The 24,060-nt window shown below is 33.8% G+C and overlaps 1 protein-coding gene across 1 annotated transcript in view; it reads left to right on the top strand.

Moving 5' to 3' along the window:
• Nucleotides 1-8,675, top strand: part of LOC118193285 (neuroplastin-like) — a 155,264-nt gene extending 146,589 nt beyond the window's left edge. Inside the window, exon 12 of the mRNA XM_085819499.1 lies at nt 1,653-8,675. Within this exon, the coding sequence (XP_085675625.1) occupies nt 1,653-1,707 (55 nt within the window). The 3' untranslated portion in view covers nt 1,708-8,675. The remainder of the gene's footprint in view (nt 1-1,652) is intronic.
• The last annotated feature ends 15,385 nt before the right edge of the window (nt 8,676-24,060 follow it).

Here is a 24,060-nt window from a genome sequence, read left to right as displayed (position 1 = left end):
GTGTGTAAAGGTATTATGCACATGCGTAAACTCATAATGCGTGTACGCGTGCGCAGAAAGTTTGTAGCTTTGAGGTCCGGATTATAGATCATTCCAGGTTATGGACGTCCAGATTAAAGACTTTTGACTGTATTATGTAAATATAGCTTTAAACAACTCATAAGTGAACCAAGGTCCCCTAAGCTCTTACTCTTAGAAATGCTCTGATCCCTGTCTTCAAAAAATTTCTCTTCGCAGTTGTAAGGGAATGTCAGTCACCTGCAATGAAAAAGTTATAAAAGAGCTTTGAAGGCACTTTGCCGAAGATGGTACAGAAATTCTGAGAAGTTTACAGTTGAAGTTTTCTTAATAGTGACTAGTTTATAGTAGTTAAAGGGTGAAGGCCATTGATGTTAATTGGTTAGACAGATGATTGATTATATATATATATTGTATAAACGGGAAAATTTAATTTCATTATTCATACACTGCACCATAGACTATACTGTCATATAGAAACAAATCAGGATTTTGAAACTTATTTTCTCCCACTTACGCTTTGACTACTCTATCTGTCGACTCAGGCGAACACAGTTCGCAGTTTTAGGCTCTTGCGCATGAGTGCACTATCCCTGGATAACACAAGCAGTCGATTTTCTAACAGTTATACCATATAGATGGGAAGTAAAAGGGAGAACATATCAACAGGTCGAAAGAGTCGTAGACGAGTTCAGCTATAGTACTGAGCTGCTACACATGAGATAAGAAAACAAGAAAATACGAAAAATAACTCTATCTGTCGTTCAAAGCCATATATCCCTATTTTTTGGATGTGTGGGGATACAGCCATTAAAAGAAGACTAATTATTAAAAGATTAAGGTGATCATGAAAAGAAGGCTGATGTAGGCTGAACTTTAGTATGTGGCAGCATCTAGTTTTTAACTGTTAACATGAAATGGTAATCTAATTGGAATTGTACTGTGTTCAACAATGAATCACTGCTTTTGTTTGACTCAGATATTCAAAGAATTTATAAGTTGGAAAGTCTCAGCTAATGCATTTCACTCATGTTATTATAAAGAAGTATATGTTTGTCATATGTAACATTATCAGTTGCATAATAAATATTTCCAGTGCTGCTGTAACTAAAAGTCACCAGTTTAAGCAGTTGTCTAAATTACCTATGCTTAGAGCCAGATCTGCATCTATAGCTTTGAGACTGAAAAGAATACGAAGTATCAAAACTGAAGTCAAAGTAATATTGATTGTTTTCTTTTGTAACTTGAGCATTAACCGTTAATTAATTTGTGCCAACATGTTCCACTGTTAGTGCTGTGTCTTGTGTGCAAGTAAGTGCTTGTGAATTTGGTTGAGTGCTGTATACAATATTCTGAATCATACAACTATGTCAGTTAAGAAATTCTTAATGCAGAAATGATCCTTGTTATGATACAACCTGCTTATATGCCTGTAGGTCTATCTAACAAATACCAAAAGACTTCTGTCTTCCAGTGCATCTGGTAGCAAATGTTTCAGTGACTAAACACATTGTTTACATTTGAAATGTTTTGTTAACATTTTTTGCTAACTTTTAACTTTGTAGTATATGTTGTAATCTAATTAAATTTGTGTTTATAATTAAGCTTTTAATGTGGTTTCTTCTTGTCCGTAGCAAACATCATCGTGACCAAAAAATGAAAGGGCAAGATGTTAGACAAAGGAAATAGTTTTGAGGAGCTCATTGAATTTAGTCGTGATAATATATTTTCATTATCTGTATTTATTCTTGATTTGTATTTCATTTTATGTGAAATATTTTCTGTTTTGTTACTTGTTTTGTCACTTGGAATTTTCCTTTTTTAATTTAATCTTATATGGTTGTGTTAATCATTTAAATATGGTTTATAAGGAACTCTTTCATGTGAGAAAGGAAGTTTTAATTTAGAACTTGAGATGATTTATATGCATCTTGAATGCATAGCTACAACGAGAACATTAGCAATGTCAGTTAAATGTCCTATGTGTTTTAGTAGTTATGTGTGTAGTGCCAGGACCTATGGGACTCATTAGAGTATTCTTGTTCTTGCGTGTTAATGTCAAATGCAATAAAATATTCCTCTACAGTGCTCACTTCTGAAAAAAAAAAAAAGTATTTTCATAAAGCAAGATGTTCTTATGTTTGCAGTTTTCCTGGCATAACATATAGCCTTAAATGATATTACTCACATTTTCCTTTATTTTTACTGTTAAAAGGAAATTACTTTTTCTACAGATCATGATGATAATCATATGAAATAAAGTTTATCTTTTTTTTTTATTATTATTATTTTCTCATCAGAAGTGTTTTTAATTTGAGACATATCTTAGAATCAGTTTGCTACATATAAGATTTTATACTACTTTCAGCATATCTGGATACAGGCTGTAGATATTTGTGTATGTTTTCCCTCTAATATTATTTATGTTTGTCATTTTGGGTGTTGTTCAGTTTTGTGAAGTACCAAAAAAAAAAGAAAGAAAGAAAGAAAAGTCTGAGAATTGTCTTTCAGTCATTTTATAATCTGCTGTATGTTCAGGTTGTCCATTTTAAACTGTATGTTTTAATTAAAACTTATGACTTGCATTACAGGAGCTTTATTTGCATATAAAAACTGTTTTGTTTATTTATTTATTAGAGTGTTGTACGTCTAACCTCCGGCCTCTTTTGTGCATCAACAATCTGTGCAGTCAAATGCCTTTAATACTTTCACTAATGGGGGAAATAGCATGTTACAAGTTACTTTTTCAAGTCATTCAAAGTGACTAAAGACATAATAGAAATGTGTATTACCTTAAGCCAAATTAAAATTAAAATGACATTTTAGTAATGCTTAAAAATTTTACCTTCTTTTTCATACTAATGCATTATGTGCTTTAAAAACATAGTGATGCTTTTTCATTCATCAAGCAAAGTTTTACATAGCTAGCCACAATTTTATTCATATACAGTGGATGTTCTTTCTGTATTTTATATTCTAAGCCTATCTTTACCTTTTATTATATATCGTTATCTATGTCATTGAAAAAAATGCTGCTGTAATTTTTTTTCCATTTAAAAAAGGGTGTACTCTTTATTAAATTTCACAAATAAAAGCCATACAGGTAATATTCTGTTTTATGCTCATATTTATGGTGTTTTGTGAAGAAGCCATTTTACTTCTTAGACTTGGTATAAGATCACTATTCATTGGGATGCATTTCTGAGATAACTGAAGGAAATCATAGGTTATTTTTGCTACAAACTATCTATTTTGCTATTAATTTAAAAGTGAAACAACAAAAATCAGCATTATATTTGCAAAGTTTCACAGTGTGAAACTGTGAATATTTGCAAATACAGTCAAAAATCTTTAATCCGGACTCGTCGGGACTTTGGCGATTCCGGATTATAGATCATCAATTTAAATCTGGTAAGACGGCATGCAGAAATTATAAAATTAAAAATATGAAACCGTAATTTATGAAATAAAGAGCAATTATGATCTAAAGGGTATCAAAATTTACAAAAAAAAAAGCATAATATTTATTTGTTTACTTTATTAAACACTTTCAACATGCGCGCATGCGTAAAGCATACATTACGCATAGTCGAAATTAGAAAATTGCAACCAGAAAACTATTTGATGTGTATTCGTGATATTTATAATGACGAGGAATTTGATTTAAATCATATCAAAGACAGAGTACATCGAGATGAAATAATACATTTAGTAAGGAATTATAAGCCGAATAAAATAAAAACATCTGCTCGGAAGATAAGGATACTGCTGATAGATCAACTTCCAGTTCATTGCACGCCGTGCCGTCCCCTCCCCGCCAGAGCAGCGTGAAATTGATTAACAGATTTTAGAATGGTTAGAGAAACAAAGGATATGCCTTTATCCATTTTTTGCAGCAATTCAACTTTTTGTTTGGTGGACATCGAAACATACTTTTGCTTTGTAGATCCTTTTGGCAGCTCCAGAATCGGAAATTCTTTTTGACATAATCGAAAGTTCAAGCTTACTTTTATGAAATTGCTCTAACAGTCTGCAAAAAATAATAAGCCAGATTCAATTAGAAGATTAAGGAACAACGCAATCTGCAACATTAACTGAAATAGATGATTAGGTAATTTTAGCTTAGCTTATACACTCCGTTATACATTAAATGCGCATGCACAGAAAGTTTGTAGCTTTGAGGTCCGGATTATGGACATCCATATTAAAGACTTTTGACTGTATAACATTGATTTTTGTTGTTTGACTTCTAAATTAATATTTGTTTGGCATGTTATTTTAACCTAAATTATCTGTCTTGCTGTTTTACAAAGCTTTCTAATAGATTATTAATTGATTATCTAATAACAAACATGCAAATGATTAGTACAAAGTATTTCTTTTGTCTATCCAGTGTGTTGTACTTGTTAATATATTTGCATGTTTTACTTTCTAAAGATTGTTTTTGTGCACAAATGTGTATTATATATCATTTGAATTACTGGTTTCTGCTGGCCGGAGGTATTCTGTTAATGCAAATCTTGTTTTTTCTTCTCCTCCCTGTGTTTATATTTACATAATTTTTTTCCCACTTTCTGATCAACATGGGAGAAATATCAAGCAGTTGCTTTTTTATTGAAAATTAATGCATTTTCACATGTGGGAAATATGTAAATTAAGAGCGCAACAGATATATGCAAGTTTCTGAATGCATAATTATAGATTTGTAAAAAAATCAAAGTATATTAATTATTTGTTTATAGTTACTTTTCATAAATTTCTTGATGTAAAACTGCATAATCTTTTCAGGTTCAGAAATTACTAGAAATTCTTTGGTTTGTTTGATAGCTGGAAATGTTTCATTTTCTTATCATATGTATTTTTTGGCCTTTCTCCAAATTATATTTTCAAAATTATGTATGAATGTTTATATTTTATATAAGTCCTATGTTTATAGATGTGCTCAAAATGAGCACTTATTCTAATGTAATTAGGCAATTTAACTAAGTCATATCCTTAATTTCCAGCATTCAATTCTTATTTTTCTCTTGCTTTTGATGTGGATTTTAATGTTACTACCATCATGTAAAAATGCTGTTGCTTGTTACTGTTAAGTAAAAGTAATATGTTTTATCAGTATATTTAAGAATAATTCACAAAAGTATAGCAATCAGTGCCTAAAGTATCTGCATTTATTTTTTATGTAAATGGGAAAAGTTATAACTTGTCATTTGTTTTGTGTTTTGTTATCCATATAGATATATATACAGTAGAACTTTCTTAAAAATGTCTTTCCTCTCAAAGTATTTATTTTATGTGATCTTGTTCATGATGTCATAAATATATATTGCACTTGCGTGAAAAATATTCATGTTTAAGCAGTTTTTTTAAAAATATTGCGAGAAGTATTCTAAATGGTTTTGATTGTACATAATTTTTTATGTTATAACAATTTCAAATAGTACTTCAGACATAAAATTCATTTTTCCCTTTTTGTGTTATTTTAAATAATTTGCCTCTTCTTTGGGAAAAAAAAAAAAAAAATAGCTTGTATGTATAATTTAACTGCTTTTGTAAAACTGGACTGAGCTTTAGGAAATAGTAAATTAAATGTCAGTGTTTTTAATGCCATGTATTTTGAGAACCTCAGAGTACTATAATTTGCAATAAATTTAATGTTAACTTAATAAGAAGCACAGTTACAAATGTTCATATATATAAAATATTTTTAAATGTATTATTATATTTCTTTCTATTGAAAATAATATGGACTTAACCTGTTAATATTGGGCTATTTGAGCTATCTCTCTCAAAAAATTGATTGTAAAATCTGAAGTATTTAACATTTGTTTTTCGAAATTTATTACTTAGTTATTCTGACGTTAAATTCAGGCTGTTCTAACTTTTGTGATTATTCTTATTAAAATGTTAAACCTCTTTGTTTAGGAGATACACTTTCTCCCTTTAATTGTTGATGGTGTTGCCAGTGTTTTCATTTTATGAAAGTAATTTCATAATGAAATATTTATTCAGAATTGAGACGATTAGTTGTGTACCTATAGATTTTATTAAGTTTTAAAATGTCATGTAAATTTAGAAGCTTTGTCAGTATGTAAATACGACAGTGATAAATTATTTTATGCAGATTATTTATATAAAATATAAATATATAAATAAATATATATATATGTACAGTACTTCGTCAGTATGTCAGATAGTTTTAACGTGTTTTGTACGAAAACAGTCTACTAGTGTTAATCTTTTTTTATTTGTTGTGTGATTTTATACGTCATGTAGATTTGGTTTTAAACTGCATGCCAAGTTTCTTAAAATATTTGTATTGTTTTGATGATTTTTTTATTTGTTTGAAGAAAGATTTTTGTAGCCCTTGTTTTCTATGCATTTTAATTCCATAAAATGCAGCTTTATATGTTGTATTTCATATTTTGATTCTAGTCTGTATTTTACTGTCTTAGTTACTGTTGTTCCCAGCTTAAAAAAATTGCCATATATTTATTCTAAAAGAAATGATGCCGAATTGAGTTGTGCAATGTAGTTATGTAGATTTTATAGCTGTTGTTGTTTTATTTCACTTTGTTTAAAATTAATTTTCAATGTTCATAATGTGTATATAGTATATTAACTCCACAAAGAAATAGCTTTTTTGAAGTTTTGTGTTACAGTGTATAAAGAACTCTTCATATATTTGCAGCAAATACATTTAATTGTTAATTATTTATTGTACAATTTAACATGAGACAAGGAAGTAGATCACAAAATTAACATATTTATAATTTTGTCATTTTTATGATTTCGACTGTTCTTGTTCCATCACTGATAACTTATCAAGACATCTGAAATTCCTGCTTGCAAAAATTCCTTGTCATGGAAACATTACTTAGAATGTTTATGTATGTGTATATGTATAATATGTGCAATCTTTTTATTCTTAATCTTCGTAAATGTTTTTCTTCTTTTAGAAGACTTATTCTGAGCTTATAAAACAATAACATGTCAGTTAATGTTTGTGTGTCTGTTTTCTGCAGTTGTGAGATTGCATTTTTTTTAATAATAGCACTAGTTATTGGAAACGTATTCTAAAAGCTAATTTACATAAAAGACAGAAAACTATGTTAAATCGTTCATAAGGCAGCTAATTAATTGTTCAGAATTATTCAAAATCACCCTTATGCCAATTTTATTTATTTTAATATCTAGTTACTTGAGAAGTTATTACTTATGTACCATAACATGTTTAGTTAATTTATTCATTTTTTTTCTCCTAAAGACTTATAAGCAGAGACTGAAAACTAAAATTGCTTTGTTCAGGACAAAATATTTTCCTCGTTTCTCCTTCTCCAGAGCACAGTTTTTTTCGATTTTTCTGATCGAATCTTGTCAAAAATGATATGCGATGAACGTAAATTATTTCAGTCTAAAAACTGGATAGGGATATATATATTTTTTTTTAGTCAGGTTTAATAAAGCAGATTTTTACATTTCTTTGTTTTGCTGTAGAAGGTACTGAAATATCTGAAATGCTGGCATTTTTTTAAAAATCTGAATGTCTATTTTTTGATAGTTAAAATTAAGGGATATAAAAATATGCTAATATGGTTTATCCCTATCAAGTTTAAATTTAATCTTTTTTAAACACATGATTCATTTTTAATGTTATATTTTTATTGCATTTGTTATAATCATTCTTCATTTTAAATAATTTATTTAAAAGAATTGAACATCTGTGGATATATTTCGGTGTTCATTCTGCAGTGGTGTGAAATATCTCTTGTTTTGGCAAATCTCCGTGTCCTTATTTATTTAAGCATACATGCGTGGAAATATGGAATTTTTCCATATGCATGATGAAGCTCTCTCAACCAGAAATGTTCATAGTTACTCTCTATTTATTACTTTGTTGTTATCTGTTTTACGTTATTAATCAAGTATTGGGACATCCTTCATTTCCAGTCATTTCAAATAAAATGAAGTACAAATTTAGTTCATAGTGGCCAAAAGCAATCATACTTTTTTTTTTTTTTTTTTCCCCTGAAATGTTTTATATGTGAAAAGACTCGAAAAATATAAGCGAGAACTTTTCACACTATGTTTATTTAAAACAGTTCAAAAATGTTAGTCATACATAGTTAAATTTTCATTTCTTATTCAGTTCCCATTTTCATCTCTTCTCAGTCACTGGTTATAAGCATGGTGATAAAGCTAAATTCAAGAAATAATAGTTAGGCCGGCATGTAAAAAGTTAGATGTTATTTTCCCTGTCTCTTAATCAAATAGCTGAAGTCAAACTTTAACCTCATTTTCTGTAAAATCAAAAATTTTATTTAATATATGCAATAGACATAATCCTATGATTTTGTATAAATTACTTACAAGCGTAATAATTATAATTTATAAAAACTTTTCCATTTTTTATAAAAGTTAATGTATACTATTTAAATTTCAAAACATTTTCATGTTATATAATAATTTCACTCTGATCTTTATTGAAAAAAAAAATAAATTTTGAATCTGTCTGATACTTAAAATATTTCCTTATTGTGAAATTCTTGAATAATTGTTGATGTATAGATGACTTCGTATTTATCATTTAGTTACCCTTTATATCAATATTTTTTAATCTAAAAACTTAAAAGAGTAATAAAAATTTCATTACATCATTTTTGTGTGTTTATGGTTTCTGTTGCTGATTGTAGGATGATAATTTCATATTAATTCTTCATTGCATACTGTACGAAATTTGGTGCAGAAAATAATTTTTCTTTTAATATACAGTTGCCGTAATCCCTCTCTCCCACATTTTATCCTGTGCAAAATTTGAAATATAAAATAAGCTGTTTAAATTATATAATATTTTTGGTAATAAATAACACCCTAAATCACACTAACTTAGTATATTTTTGCTGTTATATATTGTTTCAGTAATATATCAGTAAATTATATTTTTTCGTTTAGTATAAAATTGGATATTGTAGTCCATCATGTGAGCGATCACTTTCTGAGACTCGCTGAACATCACTATTTCTGTTATGCACCACAGATGCTAAACAAAAAAAGGGGGGACAGAAAGAGGAATTCGGAGAGGAATTACTGTGTCACCAGAAAAGAGTTGCCCCCATAGTTAAAATGTAGAACACTTCCACCATTACCTCTGCATTCTTGTTCCGAACAGATTATGCCTTCGCTGACATCATTCTTAAACTTCAAGAATCCTGAAGGCCAAACAGCCAGAAGGATACAGAGACTCACTCTCCATCATAGGAAAGGTTTTCCTCGGAAATGCCGATTCCCTGTCTAGAAGACCCTGCCTGGAAAGCTTGATTACTTCACTAAGTGACCTGAAGAGTATCTTATCCCTATCAAAAGGCTGTCATAGTAGCAGACGAATCACATAACAGTGGACTTCCATGTTTGGAGTGCCTATTCAGTCACATTCCATCAAGGAAAGAATTTTATCTCAGCTGTAATTAACTCTGCAAACTACTCATCATAGATCAAACCCAAATGACACATTACATCCACTGTCAGACGGCATAATAGGTATAATTGAACCATCCTTAACAAACTCTCCCTGATGGTTTCCAGAAACCAACAGGATGGGGATCAGAACTGACTTCTGTTCTTACTGGCCTGACGCAGTTCTGTCCATGAGATTATCGACTATTCTCCATCCCAGACGCTCCTACATTCATGATCTCCTGGCAGAGTTTTGAAGTGATGAAAAATTTTGCTTGAGACCAAGTTAACTTGGCAACGGAGAAGATGTACACCCGATAGTTCACAAGAGCTACAGGAAGTCGATTCAACGAAGGTGATAAGCTGTGGTTATGGAATCCTATTAGACAAAAAGGCCTTTCTCCTAAACTACAGTCACCCTAAGATGGTTCTTACACAGTCCTAAACATGCTGAATGACCTCGTAGTTCAGATCCGTTAGTCATTAAATTCGAAAACTAAAATTTTTCATTCCGACAAACTAGGCCCTTATTGTGGCCATAATATGTAATTGGCATAATGAATATAATGAAAATATTATACTAAGACCATGGCCCTATGCGTATGTAAATTCATGCATTTAATTGTTCATTTATTTTTTGATTTCTTGTATGTTATTTATTGATGATATTGTTTTAGTATTGAATTGATTTGCCTTAGTTGTAAGTATGTCTCCCTGTCCAGGAGTATTGCCCAGTTCTATGCACCACAGATGCTAAACAAAAAAAAGGGGGACAGAAAGAAAGGAAGCTGAAGTTATTCAGAACCTCGCATTGGAGAGTTTTATGCTATTGCTTAGCATCTCAGGTTACCAATTTGCTATTGGATTCATGCCCACTAACAAAAAAAAATTTTTTTTTTTTTGGTACTTTTAGCTTTATTATTAAGATTTGCCAAGAAATAGCCAAAAACCCAGGGGGCAGTCCTTGGGAATGGGGCATTGTCACGACTTTTGTATGTATGTAAATAATTTTAGTGAAATTGTAGTAGTATAATGTAGCATGAAAAGTCTAAAGAGAAATGAAGCTTTGCCAAAAAAATAAGATTACAGAAATAAATCTATTTAACATTGATATAAAATGGCTATCTCTCGATATTGGCAAGCTGGAGATATTTTTGTTGCCAAATTTCGTGGGCAGTCGGGAAACTTAATGAGCATTCGGTGACATTTTGTCTGATCCCTATATGTAACTCTAAAAGGTGTAAAACTCTACATCTATTACTGTATATGCCTGTAAATTTTTAGAAAGGGAAGTCACTAGGGATTTCTTGGTGGCTGGGGAAAAATTGCATAAGCCCGGAAAGAGCATCTGCTCTTGGTTTTTAGTTCAGAGCTGATTTTGGAGTGTTGCGGAGTATTGACATCTGCATGAAAGCATCGCCTTTCAGATGTGCTTGCATTGCATTGTGTTTAACGTTTTCAGTATTTTGAAGTGTAATTAATTGTATTCTGTAATATTGAGAAGAGCTAGAACTGTAAAGTGAATCTTTTTGGAAAATAAATTTTATTAAGCTATTATGTGCATTCAGTCATTACGAACTCGTACGCAAGCAAGAATATGTTTCACAAATAGTCTTGTATATGCGCAGATGAGAAAGTAAAATGGAATTTCTACAAGCACATGCATTCTGTATGTCAATACAGAAAAAAAAAAAAAAAAAAAATGATAACCTTAATAATTCAGTGGGTGATTTATATATGGATCGTGAAGAGGACAGGCTTACTGAGCAGTACGTTATTTCTTCAGAGGTACAAAAATTGCACCTAGCACATTTAAAATTGCGAGTTGGAAAAGTTTAGCTTGTTAATCATGAGAGATTGGACAAAAACCAATGCTGTGTATTATTCATTGCAAAAGATTACTTGTTAATAAAAAGATATTCGATGCAATGCAGCTAACACTGGATGCGAATGGCAACAGAATGGTAGTTTACCTGCACTTTGAACTGCTTCTAACAGAAACATAATACCTCAAAATTTGAGAAATTAAAAAAAAACTGATGTTTCTCAGAGATGTTAATATTCTTAAAAAAAAAAAAAAAAATAAGAAAAGCAAAAGGTGGTGGTGTTTTTTTTTTTTTTTTTTTTCCCCCATAAATCTACAAAGGAAGGATTTCAAGTTCTTTTTCTAGAGTTACTGAATGTTTAGAGAACTGAATAATAACTTGGATACAAGGGCATCACCACATGAACACACTCTAGAAGACTGAAATGATTTGTACTAGGCCTATTAATATCTGCTTCGCATTCTTACCCGCTCAATACTTCATCTATTACAATCCCTTGTAATAGATGTTAAGAAAAGCAAAACGGTCCATATCGATACATATGGTCATTGTACTATTTTGTTTTAACCCCAAATTTTCTCCCGCGAGGTTTCGAAATTTGTTTAAATATTTTTAAATTGTTTTAAATATTCATGCGATTTTTCTTTTTCTCAAAGCGTTCGGAATGCGAGTTCGAAATTGTAAAAGAGGATTCGTCCACGTAGTCGTTTTCTTCTTACTAATTCATTTGCTCATAGATTGTGGGCGCATTAGCTCTGACTGTGAAGCAATTATAGTGAAGAGCTTCAAGATAACAGGGATATCTAATGTTCTTCATAGTTCTGAAAATCATTGCACGAGAGAAGGACACCTGGTGGTGATAACATAGACAACATGAATGATTAATCCTAAGGAATAGAATGCGCTATAAGACCGGGAGAGAATCGAGATAAGAGGAAATAGAAATGATGATCTCTTATTACTTGTAGATATTATAATGCTAATATTACTAGGTATTCTTATAGGAATAAATAAAGTTTTCTTTAAATAAATAACATTGTGATAGTTATTGGTACTTTATCCATGAATACTTTTCACTTGTTATGTTCTTACCATAACCGCGTCTTTTGGAAAAGTATGTGTTTTAATTTTAAATAATCTGTACGATTTTCAATATTATTTCTTCGATTGCAGCCGATAGATTTGGAAAAAAAAAAAAGAGTGACCAACTAACATTGCATGCTGCAGTTTCATGCCAAAACATACACGTAGAAACCCTAGTAATATATTCAGTCATCCAAAAGAAAAATATCTTATCCGAAATCAGTGAGGTTCCAGTCATGCCAGTTAAAAGGGTTTCTACTGAATTTTGGAGCTGAAATTTAGAACGTTCAGAATTTAAATAAGTACCTTTCTGAGCTACTTGTAAGAAGAGAAACATCACCACACCTAAGCAAATGCAGTACCTTATGTAAAATAAACGAAAAGTTGCCAAGGCATTGATGAAAAATGCTTTTGGATATCTTTACAGCTTATAGGTACTGTTCTGTAATAATAGTGAAAAATATTTGATGAGAAACAGGTAATTTTGAAAATAGAGGGAAAATCTATATCGCGGATATCTACACTTTCACAGCTGGTGAGCAAAAAAACACTTATCAGCCATAGTTGTGTATATAAAATGTGTAAACATGCATGTTCTCAAACACGCGCCGTTTGAATACGTTTGGCTGTTGGTTCGTGTATAGTCTAAATATGCCAAATACATGGCAATTCTCCTGAATGCTGAAACCGCGGATGCGGATAATTTAGAACGTATTGAAATATTTTTCTTCAGCTTTTAATAGAATGGCGGTTAAGAGTATTGAGAAACTGTGTTAAAAAATGGATTCATTTTAGAGTAAGGAAGCAGAACAGAATTTTGATAAAAATTTGTGAAAATGACAATTTTTTCACCGTAATTTTCTAAATACCAAAGTTATGTAAATCTCTAGATAAGAAACTTTGAAATGTTTTGTTGTTTCACAAAACTGTTGAACTTGTCTTGAAGAAAATAATGTTTTCGTGATTTTTTTTTAATTAAAAGTATTTTGAAATAATAAAAATTCAACTAAACACTTGAATTTATCTTTTCAGATGAGAATTTCGTTTTCATACGCATTTAATGTGATGGATAATTATAATAACTGGTTATTGTTGAAATATGCAGTATCAAGATCGGATATATTTGCTGAATATACATTTTATTTCTAGTATTAATTACTTTTCGATATGCATAACTGATCAGTACTTGACAACTTTGATTGTATACAAATATAAATAAAATGTTTCCATTGTTAAGTCATTAGAGTTTTTGTCACTGGAAACGTGAAAAACGTGCAGTGCTTTCGCCGGGATTCAAACTCTAGACTCCCGAATACGCACTGAGTATGCTTCCAATTATACCACGAAGGCATGCGGAAAGGAAGGAGAAAACGCCTTATATACTTCCTTCTTTTAAAGGGTGACTGGGGATTAGGAGACCCAATCGCCAAATCCTGATGGTTACGAAGTATCGTCGCCACCTTTTAGTTCAGGCGCCTTAGGTTTTTGATGCTGAAGACGTGAAAATTGTGCAGTGCCCTGACCGGTACTCGAACCCTGTACCTCTCGAATACGCATTGAGTAAGCCTTTAACTATACCACAAAGGCATGCAGATAGAAGGGAGAAAGTATCTTATATACTTCTCCTTTTAGTGGGTGACTGGGAATTAAGAGACCCAATATCCAATTTCTGGTAGTGACAGATTGTCGTCGTCCACCACATTTTTTAATTTATACGCCACTTGTAGAGTCATTAGTTCCCCCCCCCCAGGAAATTGAAGAAATCCACAATGCCCTCGCCGGGACTCGAACCCTGGACCTCTCAAATACGCGTCGAGTATGCTTTCAATTACACAGCGAAGGCAGGCTTGCGGAAAGGAGGAGAAAATACCTTATATGCTCTCCTTTAAGGCAAACTGCCGTTAACATTTTCATATACAGTGTGCAGTTAGTTATTTGGATGTCAGTTTGTTAATTATGATGAAAGTCAGCTACATAATATTTCAGCAGGGGATTTAGATTTATTGAATTTTACAAACGCACACCAGGACTTTTGACATTCCTAATTTTAGAAATTAAGCCCTGCTTGAATCTATTACGCTCGACCGTATTGTATGTATGTGCCTGTTGATAATCGCCGGATAGTTTAAATTAAGGGCCAACTACGTTAAATATTTGTGTTTAGCTTCGGGTAAGTCAATTTTAGTTAGTATTAGATTAGTTTTTTATTTTCTTATCCTGATTTAAAAGCTCAAGTGGGGGTTTTGCTGTAAGCCCGAAAAGGGGCAAACTTTTATTATTTTCTTTGAGTGAATAAAAGGGTATTTTAACCGTTCTCCAATCTACGCTGTCTACTTGAACTCAGCGATAAGTCCCTACTTAATTCACTAAGTTCCTCGAATTTTATTATACACAAAGTAGTGAGGAACACTATAAGTTTCTAATAAAAAGAGTACAGAATTTTCAGGGGGTATAAAGGTAGTCGTTTTTTACGCTCTTAAGTTATATACAGCTCTAGTTCGTAACTACAGTTATCATATATGAACTTTGACCATATTATTCACAATATTTCGAATTTGTATTAAATACAGACATGGTACAACCGATGCGGTTTAGAATGTAGAGAAGCACCAAGCTGCAAAATTTAAAGCTGTCAGTCAGATTTTTTAGAATTTCGAAGAAGTATTAGACAGTAGAATTTAGGGGCAGAACAAATTTTAGAATGTAGCAGGGACCGGACGGCAGATTTTAGGACCCTCAGAGATTGTACCGGGCGACAAAATGCCTAGCACTAGCACTGACTAGATATACAGGGTGATTATAATTAAAGTTTCAAAACGCTATAAAAAAAGAACCACTGATGAAAATGATGTGAAATTTGAAAGGAATGTTATTGAAGAAGGCGGAACAAGTATGGCAGAAGAAAAAATTTAGTTCCAAAAGTTAGCAACAGATGGCGCTGTAAGCGGCAGAATCACGACGAGAAACGAGAAATGTTTCGTAAAACAACGGCTAAGGTGGAAGTTACACATTAAAACGCATTGACAAATTAGAATTGTTGAATAATTTTATTTGCATGACTGTACATATCACATCGGAAGGGACAAATCGGTTGGTTTCAAGAGTTTTGCGGCGGCATACCGCATAAGAACCATTCATCAAAGAAGTTCGGAACTGTCGCAAAACATGTTCAATATGATGTCCACCGTTGTGTGCAACAAGTTGAAAGCGACAAACAGCATGTTCCACAACGGATCGCAGTGTCTCCGGGTGATGTTCAGAATGTTTTGCGAAATGCGTGCCTTTAATTCCGCTAAATTTGCAATTGGAGCATGGAACACAACATCCTTCAGATATCCCCACAACCAGAAATCACACGGAGTAAGATCAGGCGATCGGGACGGCCAGGCTGTAGGGAAATGACGGCTGATAATTCGAGCATTTCTGAAATGGCGCCTCAGCAGCTGCTTCACGGGATATGCAATGTGCGGAGGAGCGCCATCTTGCATAAAAATGATTTCATTCACACATCCACGCTGTTGCAGAGCTGGAATCACGTGGTTGCGCAAAAGAGACGCATACCTCTGACCAGTGACGATTGCGGTAACAGGACCGGAAGCACCCGTCTGCTCGAAAAAATATGGTTGTAGGATGACTAATGCCGTAAAGCCACACCATACCGTGACCTTTTCAGGATGAAGTGGTACGGGGTGCGTTGCCAGTGGATTTTCTGTTGCCCATATTCGACAATTTCTGGGTATTCACGTATCCTGTCATATGGAAATGGGCTTATGGTCATATGGTCATATGGAAAGTGGATAATGAATGGCCGTGGAAAATTTCCAACGTCTCCCTAGCTGTCAGGTCAGAAGGAAGCAACTCCTGCACATGGCCAATTTTGTACGGATAGCATTGCAGGATGTTTCGTACCTGTCGTTTCGAATTTTTGCATCCTTTTCTTTAGACCTACGACACTCATTGGACCAACGCCTTCTTTTATACCCTTCAGTGTCCTGAATTTTTGCAGAGCTACTCTTGCACAATCATCATTCTTGTAATACAGCTTTACCAGCAGAGCGCGGTCCTGCAGTGAAACACCCATGGCGATTGCCTGAGTCGCGAAATGAGGAACAGCCTGGTACCTGGCGGCTTTATAACACTGAAATTTAACTAATATTTTAATTTACGTCTTCTTCCGCTTGCAGCGCCATCTGTTGGTAACTTTTGAAACTAAATTTTTTCTTCTGCCATACGCTTTCCGCCTTCTTCAATAACATTCCTTTCAAATTTGACGTCATTTTCATGAATGGTTCTTTTTTTATAGCGTTTTGAAACTTAAACTTTAATTATAATCACCCTGTATATTATCATCATAAAATCTTAGTTTATGTTATTTTGTCGTTTAATGCATAAATGCCAATGTGTAAAAAAATGCATAAGCATAAGGCATGCGCAGTCTTCCTCGATATGCTTGTGTGGAAGCGTTTTAACCTCTAAAAATGCATAACATTAGCTAAAACTACTAATTGCAGAAAATTTCAGATACAGTAGTTAGAATAAGTAAGTTATTTGACTTTTTGGAGACGTTTTTAATTTAGGAATCTGGGTAGTGATTTAATTTTACTCTGGAAAAAAGAGAAAAAAAAAAAAAAAAAACCAGAAACTTTAACTTTTCAAAACGTTTTATTACCATTTTTAACGGCGAGCACTAGCCGTTTTTAGGCTTTTCCCACTACCTAGACACGAATTGGTAGTCATTTTATTATGGAGGCACCTAATGGGCGGCCACTGTTACCTCCTATGAGGTGGCAGACAATTTGCACCATGTTTTTTCCAGGATTCGAACCCAGGCTCTTCGGAATCGTAGTCGGCTCCCCTAACCACTATAGACTTTTATGGCAGTCTATAGTGGCAGTTTAACGCTCATAATACGCTCTTTTGCAAAAATGTCGAAGCACCATGAAGGAAGTGGTTGTTTTTGATGAAACTGATTATGTGTATAGCTCATACGCAGATAATAAAATGATTAAAACATCAAGGCCTGTTCACGGCTCACAATCACCCATTGAGTGTTCAAATTAGTAGTTGGTCGAACCGCCCCTGGATGCAATGCATGCTTGAATTCGTCGTGGCAAGGTGTGGTAGAGGTTCCTAATTGCATCCTGCAACACATTCTGTCAGGCATTCATCAGTTGTCGCTCCAGATCTGCGATATTTTGTGGTGCCCGAATCTGGCGGCCTACCATGCCCCAGACATGCTCGATTGGTGATAGGTCTGGTGACTTTGCTGGCCAAGGAATAGTATCAACCGCACGGAGACAGTCTAGAGATATGAGAGCGGTATGTGGCCTGGCATTATCGTGTTTGTAAAATGACACCAGGATGACGTGCCATGAAGGGTAATGCAACCAGCCGCAGGATGGTATCAACATATCGTTGAGCTGTTAAAAATGTACGGAGGATGACTAAAGATGGCCTGCTGTCATAAGAAATAGCGCCCCACAGAGTCACACCAGGGGTTATGGTTGTATGCCTTTGTAAAACAAAGGCTGACTGGGACCGTTGGCCCAGTCAGACACGAACACGGTGGTCATCTGCTTCAAGAGTGAAGGGGGATTTATCGCTGAACACTATACGATGCCGGTCTGATGGCAGCCATGATGATCGGCTGTGACACCACTCCAGACGACTCCGCCGATGTTGTGGGGTCAAAGGCACACGTCTTAAAGGCCTCTGTGAGCGTAACTCCGCCTCAAGCAAGCGCCGTGAGATGGTGGACGGTACTACGGGAGGTATAGACGTGGCTGTAATGCGTTGAATAGTCGACAATGATACGGTTGGAGCGGTTCAGGCCTGGCGATCTTGCCTCGCATTTGTGACCCTTGGCCTTCATTCGTCGGCAGTTTCCTTGTAGCAACCATTGCTGCCAATATCTTTGCACAGCAGTGTCTGTACGCTGCAGGTGGCGACCTATTGCTCGGTGGAAGCCCTACAATGCGACCAAGTTCGAAGTTGTTTAGTTCTCTGTAAAGTCTTCGATATCGTCGTAACGATATCTTTCGTTGCTTCTTTACGGAATTACAATCGCGGCAACACAAAAAAGATAAGATACTTCTTAGGTCTTTTAATTCTTTAAGAAAATCTACAGTATTTACTTAAATGGTTAATTGTTGAATGTTTAAGTTTTCTCTAATTTTGGAAAGGGATATCTGTGTATCTTGTTTCTAAGACAGGCATGCTGGAAATATTGTTACAGTCAGTTATCGTTATAATTACTATTTCATAAAATCCGTACCGTCTGTTATAGTATAAAATGCCTCCAATGGCGTATTAAAAGCAGTTTTTACTATAACAGCCACAGATTATAACGCTCTTTTTCTGTTATTTGAGAGAAGTCGTTATGCCGAGCGTCATCGGCATTAAAATTATAAAAATATATTTTTCTCGACTGATAATTATTGCTAATAATTCTTAATAATTGTTAATTATTATTAATTGTGCTCCTCAATTGTTAATTCCGTTATCATTAAAAAACTAAGTTTGCTATTAAGCAAAGAACTTCAGTAATTTTCTTAAAATTAAATACATTTAAATAAGTATTGAAATTACTGTTCAGGACATAACTTCCTTAATCAGCTATTCTGGTAATTAGAAAAAAAAAATTGCACAAAACTAACTAGTCAATTATTCTGCTAATTAGGAGGGGAAAAGTAGAAACTATGAAAAGAAAAAATTAGATTATTAAACAGAAAAAAATATGATTTAAAATTATTTTAGAAGTCAAACAACGAAAATCAGAGTTATGTTTTCAAATTTTCAAAAGACTAATTTCGATGGTTTTACGGAACCTGCATCCTCAGCTGCAAGAGCGTAAATGAAGGAGATAAGATATAGTGAATACATAAGAAAGACTGGACAGGAGTTAAGCTATTGACGCTATCTGTTGATGAAACGAGAACTAAAACATAATTTCCTTTTTACACATAATTTAAACTACTAACTAAAACATAATTTAAGCTGAAGGCAAAGATGGATTGGAATTAGAGTCGTTAACTAAAACAGAAAGATTTTTTTTAAATGTGAAATACCACTAGAAACTCTAATTCACCAGTGGAAGATTTTTTTTTAAATAATTTTTGCTGTAGAAAAATTGAAAGTGTGATTTTTAGACCAACAATGATGGGCCACAGAAGACTTCTGCGTTTCCTTTTTTCTAACATATGCCTCATGTTCCTTAACGCGAAATTTTAAGTCTCTCTTAGTTTGTCCAATGTAAATTAAACCACACTGGCAAGAAAACCTGTAAATACCCCAGGAATTCATATCCGGAATGGGGTCCTTGAGTGTGGAACTAGAAATTTTATTGATGGGAGAATAAACTACCCGAAAGTTAAATTTCTGTAAAACACGTGCAATTTTATAGCTAATTGATGGAAAGAAGGGAATGACAACAGAATTCTTATAATCTCCTAACAAGAGTGTGCCTTTTGGTGTGTTGAGATCAGCATCTTTTTTCTGCAGCCAAAATTATTAAAAAAACATCTTCCATCGGTGAATTAGATTTTCTAGAGGCATTTCACATTAAAAAAATCTTTCTGTTCTAGTTAACGATCCTAATTCCAATCCATCTTTCCCTTCAATCTTTAAGGAAATTCTGTTTTAGTTCTCGTTTCATCGACAGACGGCGCCAATAGCTTATCTCCTGTCCAGTTTTATCTTATCTTAGCTAATCACTATATCTTATCTCGTTCATTCTCGCGTTTGCAGCTGAGGATGATGGTTCGGTTAAACCATGGAAACTAGTCCTGTGAAAATTTGAAAATGTAACACTGATTTTTGTTGTTTGACTTCTAAATTAATACTTGTTAGGCATGTTATTGTATCTTAATGATTTAATTTTTTTTTCCAGTTTTATCCGATACTCTACTATACGAGAGCAATATGTAAATAAGCTAATTATCTAATTTCGCTTTAAAAGCAATAACGAACATGTAGCTAACAATGTCCCCTGTAGCATTATTAATCTTTACACTAACTTCTTTACGTGTATGGGAAAATATGTGACATGCGGTAATAATACAAAACAGTTTTTGAATCTTCTTACATAGACCTATCTAATGAATAACATCCTAGAGTCCCATCCCTTCGCGTTAGCAACCTTTCTCACAGGCTCTCCTCCAAGAGACTCGGAAATTGCTTTCTTAGTAAGCCTGATAGTCACTAGTGCAGAATCAGTAATGGCTTTTGTCATTACTGCCTAGGTCGCTATTTATGCCGCCCATGTTTGGGGACGAGCCTGAATAGAATGATGCATAGATCAATGATATCGATCATTCAGAAAAATATTTTTTTTCTCTGCACTCTCTCTGTCTGGAAGGGGCGAGGAGGCTAACCGTTTGAGTCCCATGGGGTATTGAAAAAACACTGTCGAAGAAGCCCATACAGCGCAACCGCGCTTTAAATGAGTACGAAAAGACCCAAGCAGCGCAATAGCCCTTGTTTTATTTTATGTCGAGAAATGGCGTGATAGCACTTTGTTTATTTTACATCGAAATGCACTTGATTTAAATCAAGTGGCCACATTATCAACATCAAGTGCACCGACAGTTGTCCACAATGTTCGAAATGTACTGGATTTTCTCGGCATTAAATCTCAACACCGCGATCGCACTGCCTGGGACTCAAACGGTTAAGTACAGGGTGATCAGCGAATAAGCCCTGATTTCAAAATTAAATATCTCTACAACAAAGATCGATAAAATTATGCGGTAAACTGTACGTTCATTAGCAAAACTGTAAAAATGGTGTACAAAAGTTTAGAAAATTTAGTTACGAAAATCGTTAACAGATGGCGCTCTGCGCTGAAAACTCTTTTCCTGAAAAGATTAAAAAAAATAATAATAATAAATAATAATAATAAAGTGAAGCCTTTGCAATCAAAATACAATTTTTTCAAAAAATTCGAAAGAATGAGGTGGCGTAAACGAACAATGAGGTGGCGAACAATGAAATTTGACATCACGTCTTGCAATGTCTCCACGGAAATGGAATCACATGCAACACCAATCAACGATTCAAGCTCATCTAGAGTAACGAGATTGTTTCGATAGACAGTGTCTTTTAATGAGCCCCAGAGAAAGAAGTCACAAGGACTCAAATCGGGAGAATATGGAGGCCAAGCTATTCCTGTGTCAGTAAATTGCGGATAATCTAGCGCAATTACTCTATTCCCAAAGTATTCATGAAGAAAGCGAAAAACTTTATCTGTTCGATGTGGTCGAGCCCCATCTTGCATGAACCAGTCGATACCTGTTTGATCCTCCAACGCTAGTTGAGTGCTGACAAATTGTTCCAAAATTGTAACGTAACGTTCAGTAGTTATCGTTTCTCGCACGAAAAAGGTTCCGATAATGCCTCTAGCGCATACCGCAGCCCATGCAGTAACTTTAGGCGAATGGAGTGCTTTTTCTTCACACGAATGAGGATTTTCGGAACCTCAAAATCTCCAGTTTTTTTTAATTAGCGATTCCATTCAAATGAAAATGTGCCTCATCTGTGAACCAGATGCAGCTCACATGAGATCTGTCGTTGTCGACCATTGTTGGAATCTGATTCGCAAAGAGGACCCTTTGTTGGACAGCTTTCATGGGTATGGCCTGATGACTTTGGATTTTGTATGGAAACAGCCGTATGCCATTTTTTTAAATATTTTTTGCGTGCTTGTGTACTTCAAACCTGTCTTTGATGCAATCCGTCGGATGCTTTTCTAGGATTTTACTGAACAATTCCAAAAACTTTGGCTGCATTTTCAGGAGTGACTACAGTCACTCCTGAAAATGCCTAGGCCCAACATTTCCCTTTCAATCATCAGCCACGCTGCCAGTCCGTTCGAATTTCGCGAAGAGCATGCAAATGGGTTTCGCATCGGGTTCAACTGGAACATTGAATCGGTTTTGAAAACTGGGACGTGTTGCCTTAGGACTGTGTTCTAATCGGTGAAATTCCAGAACCAAAACAAAAAAACATGTTGTTCAATGGAATACATTATTTCACTTTCTACGCTAATCTTTTTTCACTAGCCAACAGTCGTACTGATCACGTTCGAATTAGAAGCCCATTTTTAAAGGCTATTGATAGGTCATTGCGATTAGAGCGCCATCTGTTAACGACTTTCGTAACTAAATTTTCTAAACTTTTGTACACCACTTTTACAGTTTTGCTAATAAACGTACAGTTTACCGCATAATTCTATCGATCATTGTTGTAGAGATATTTAATTTTGAAATCAGGGCTTATTCGTTGATCACCCTGTATCAAGTTTAATGTTGAAGTCCTTGTCGGATACAAAGTCATCTACTATAGTGTTTCGCAAACTACAGACTGCAGAGATATTTGGAAAATTTGCGAATAAAAGAACAACTGAGATTTTCTTTTATCAATGCAAATAACATTACATACTTTTCTGGTGTTTACAAATTGATTACTATTTTTAATGTAATTAGTTTAAATTAAATGCTTGTAATTTGCATTTATAAAGCATTTTATTTCTGTTGCTAATCTCGTTCATCTGGCCTAATCGGAACAAGCCCACGAATTTTGTCATAGTAAGAAGTGCAAGGCTACCTCTGTCCGTTGGCAGGAGCTTTGAGCACCGTACAAATGGCAGTATGACTTCACCCAGTTCCAACCCAATTTTAAAGGACAGCACACCAGAGGACGAGTATGAGAGTCTCACTTCCCTCTTCTCCTACCACCAAACCACTGAATAGGACATTTGGCTTGCTGGTATATTTTGAGTGTGCCCATGCCGCACAGACACTATACATTTACAAACATCCATGCCTTCTCCAGCATTTGAGCCCGGAGCCTTCGGTACAGCACTCGTCCTTACTTTAGCGCTACACCCTCAGAGCGGTTTCAACTTCTTTCTTTACCTTGATAACTTATAAAAGCTTATTTCTACCATTTTTCGCTTCTCATAACGTTATCAAATCTTCATCTATTGTTTTATTTTCTCTCTTAATCATTTATACAGACTGAGATATTATCATTTCTGAGATATGGAATCTTAAAGTGGTGCTAATTCATTCAGTATAAGGTCCTGGATTTAGATGTCAGAATGTAACAGTGCTTATCAATGTAACAAATTTAGAGATTTTAAGTAGGTATTGTTAATAAAAGTATTAACTTTTATACCATACCGTAATTAATAAAAGAAGATTTTAAATTATATCATACTAATATATGATGCTAGGAAATTTTTGATACATATAATTTCTCAATTTACATTTCACGCCTGTCCTTAGAATTCTTAATTATACAGTAAGAGTCGGATCCCACAAATTCGTAATTTCAGTAAGGCTGGATTATCAAATATGCTGAATTATCGGACTAAAATTATGTAATACTTTAGAACGATATTTTCGGAGTATTGAATATATTGAAGAAGGTAAAAATTTAGACATTGTAACTCTGAAAGCATGTATTTTATCAGTGGAACTAATTAGTAAATAAGTTTATTCAAAATTATTTATATTTAATCAGTTTTTGCTCTAAAATATAGCATAGAATCCAGTATTATATTTATATATTTTTTCTACAATTTTATATTTTTTGGGTGAATTTCACAAATATATTTAACTCTTCGTTCGCCTCATGCTAAATAATCTTGGTTGAATATTCCTTGTCACTCTTCATTAAT

Source organism: Stegodyphus dumicola, chromosome 6 (assembly GCF_044657685.1).
Source record: "Stegodyphus dumicola isolate Sdum_Otavi_A_Nest chromosome 6, ASM4465768v1".
In the NCBI taxonomy this organism is placed as follows: domain Eukaryota; kingdom Metazoa; phylum Arthropoda; class Arachnida; order Araneae; family Eresidae; genus Stegodyphus; species Stegodyphus dumicola.
Note: the sequence above shows the minus strand (reverse complement) of the source record. Positions and strands in the feature narration are given on the sequence as shown.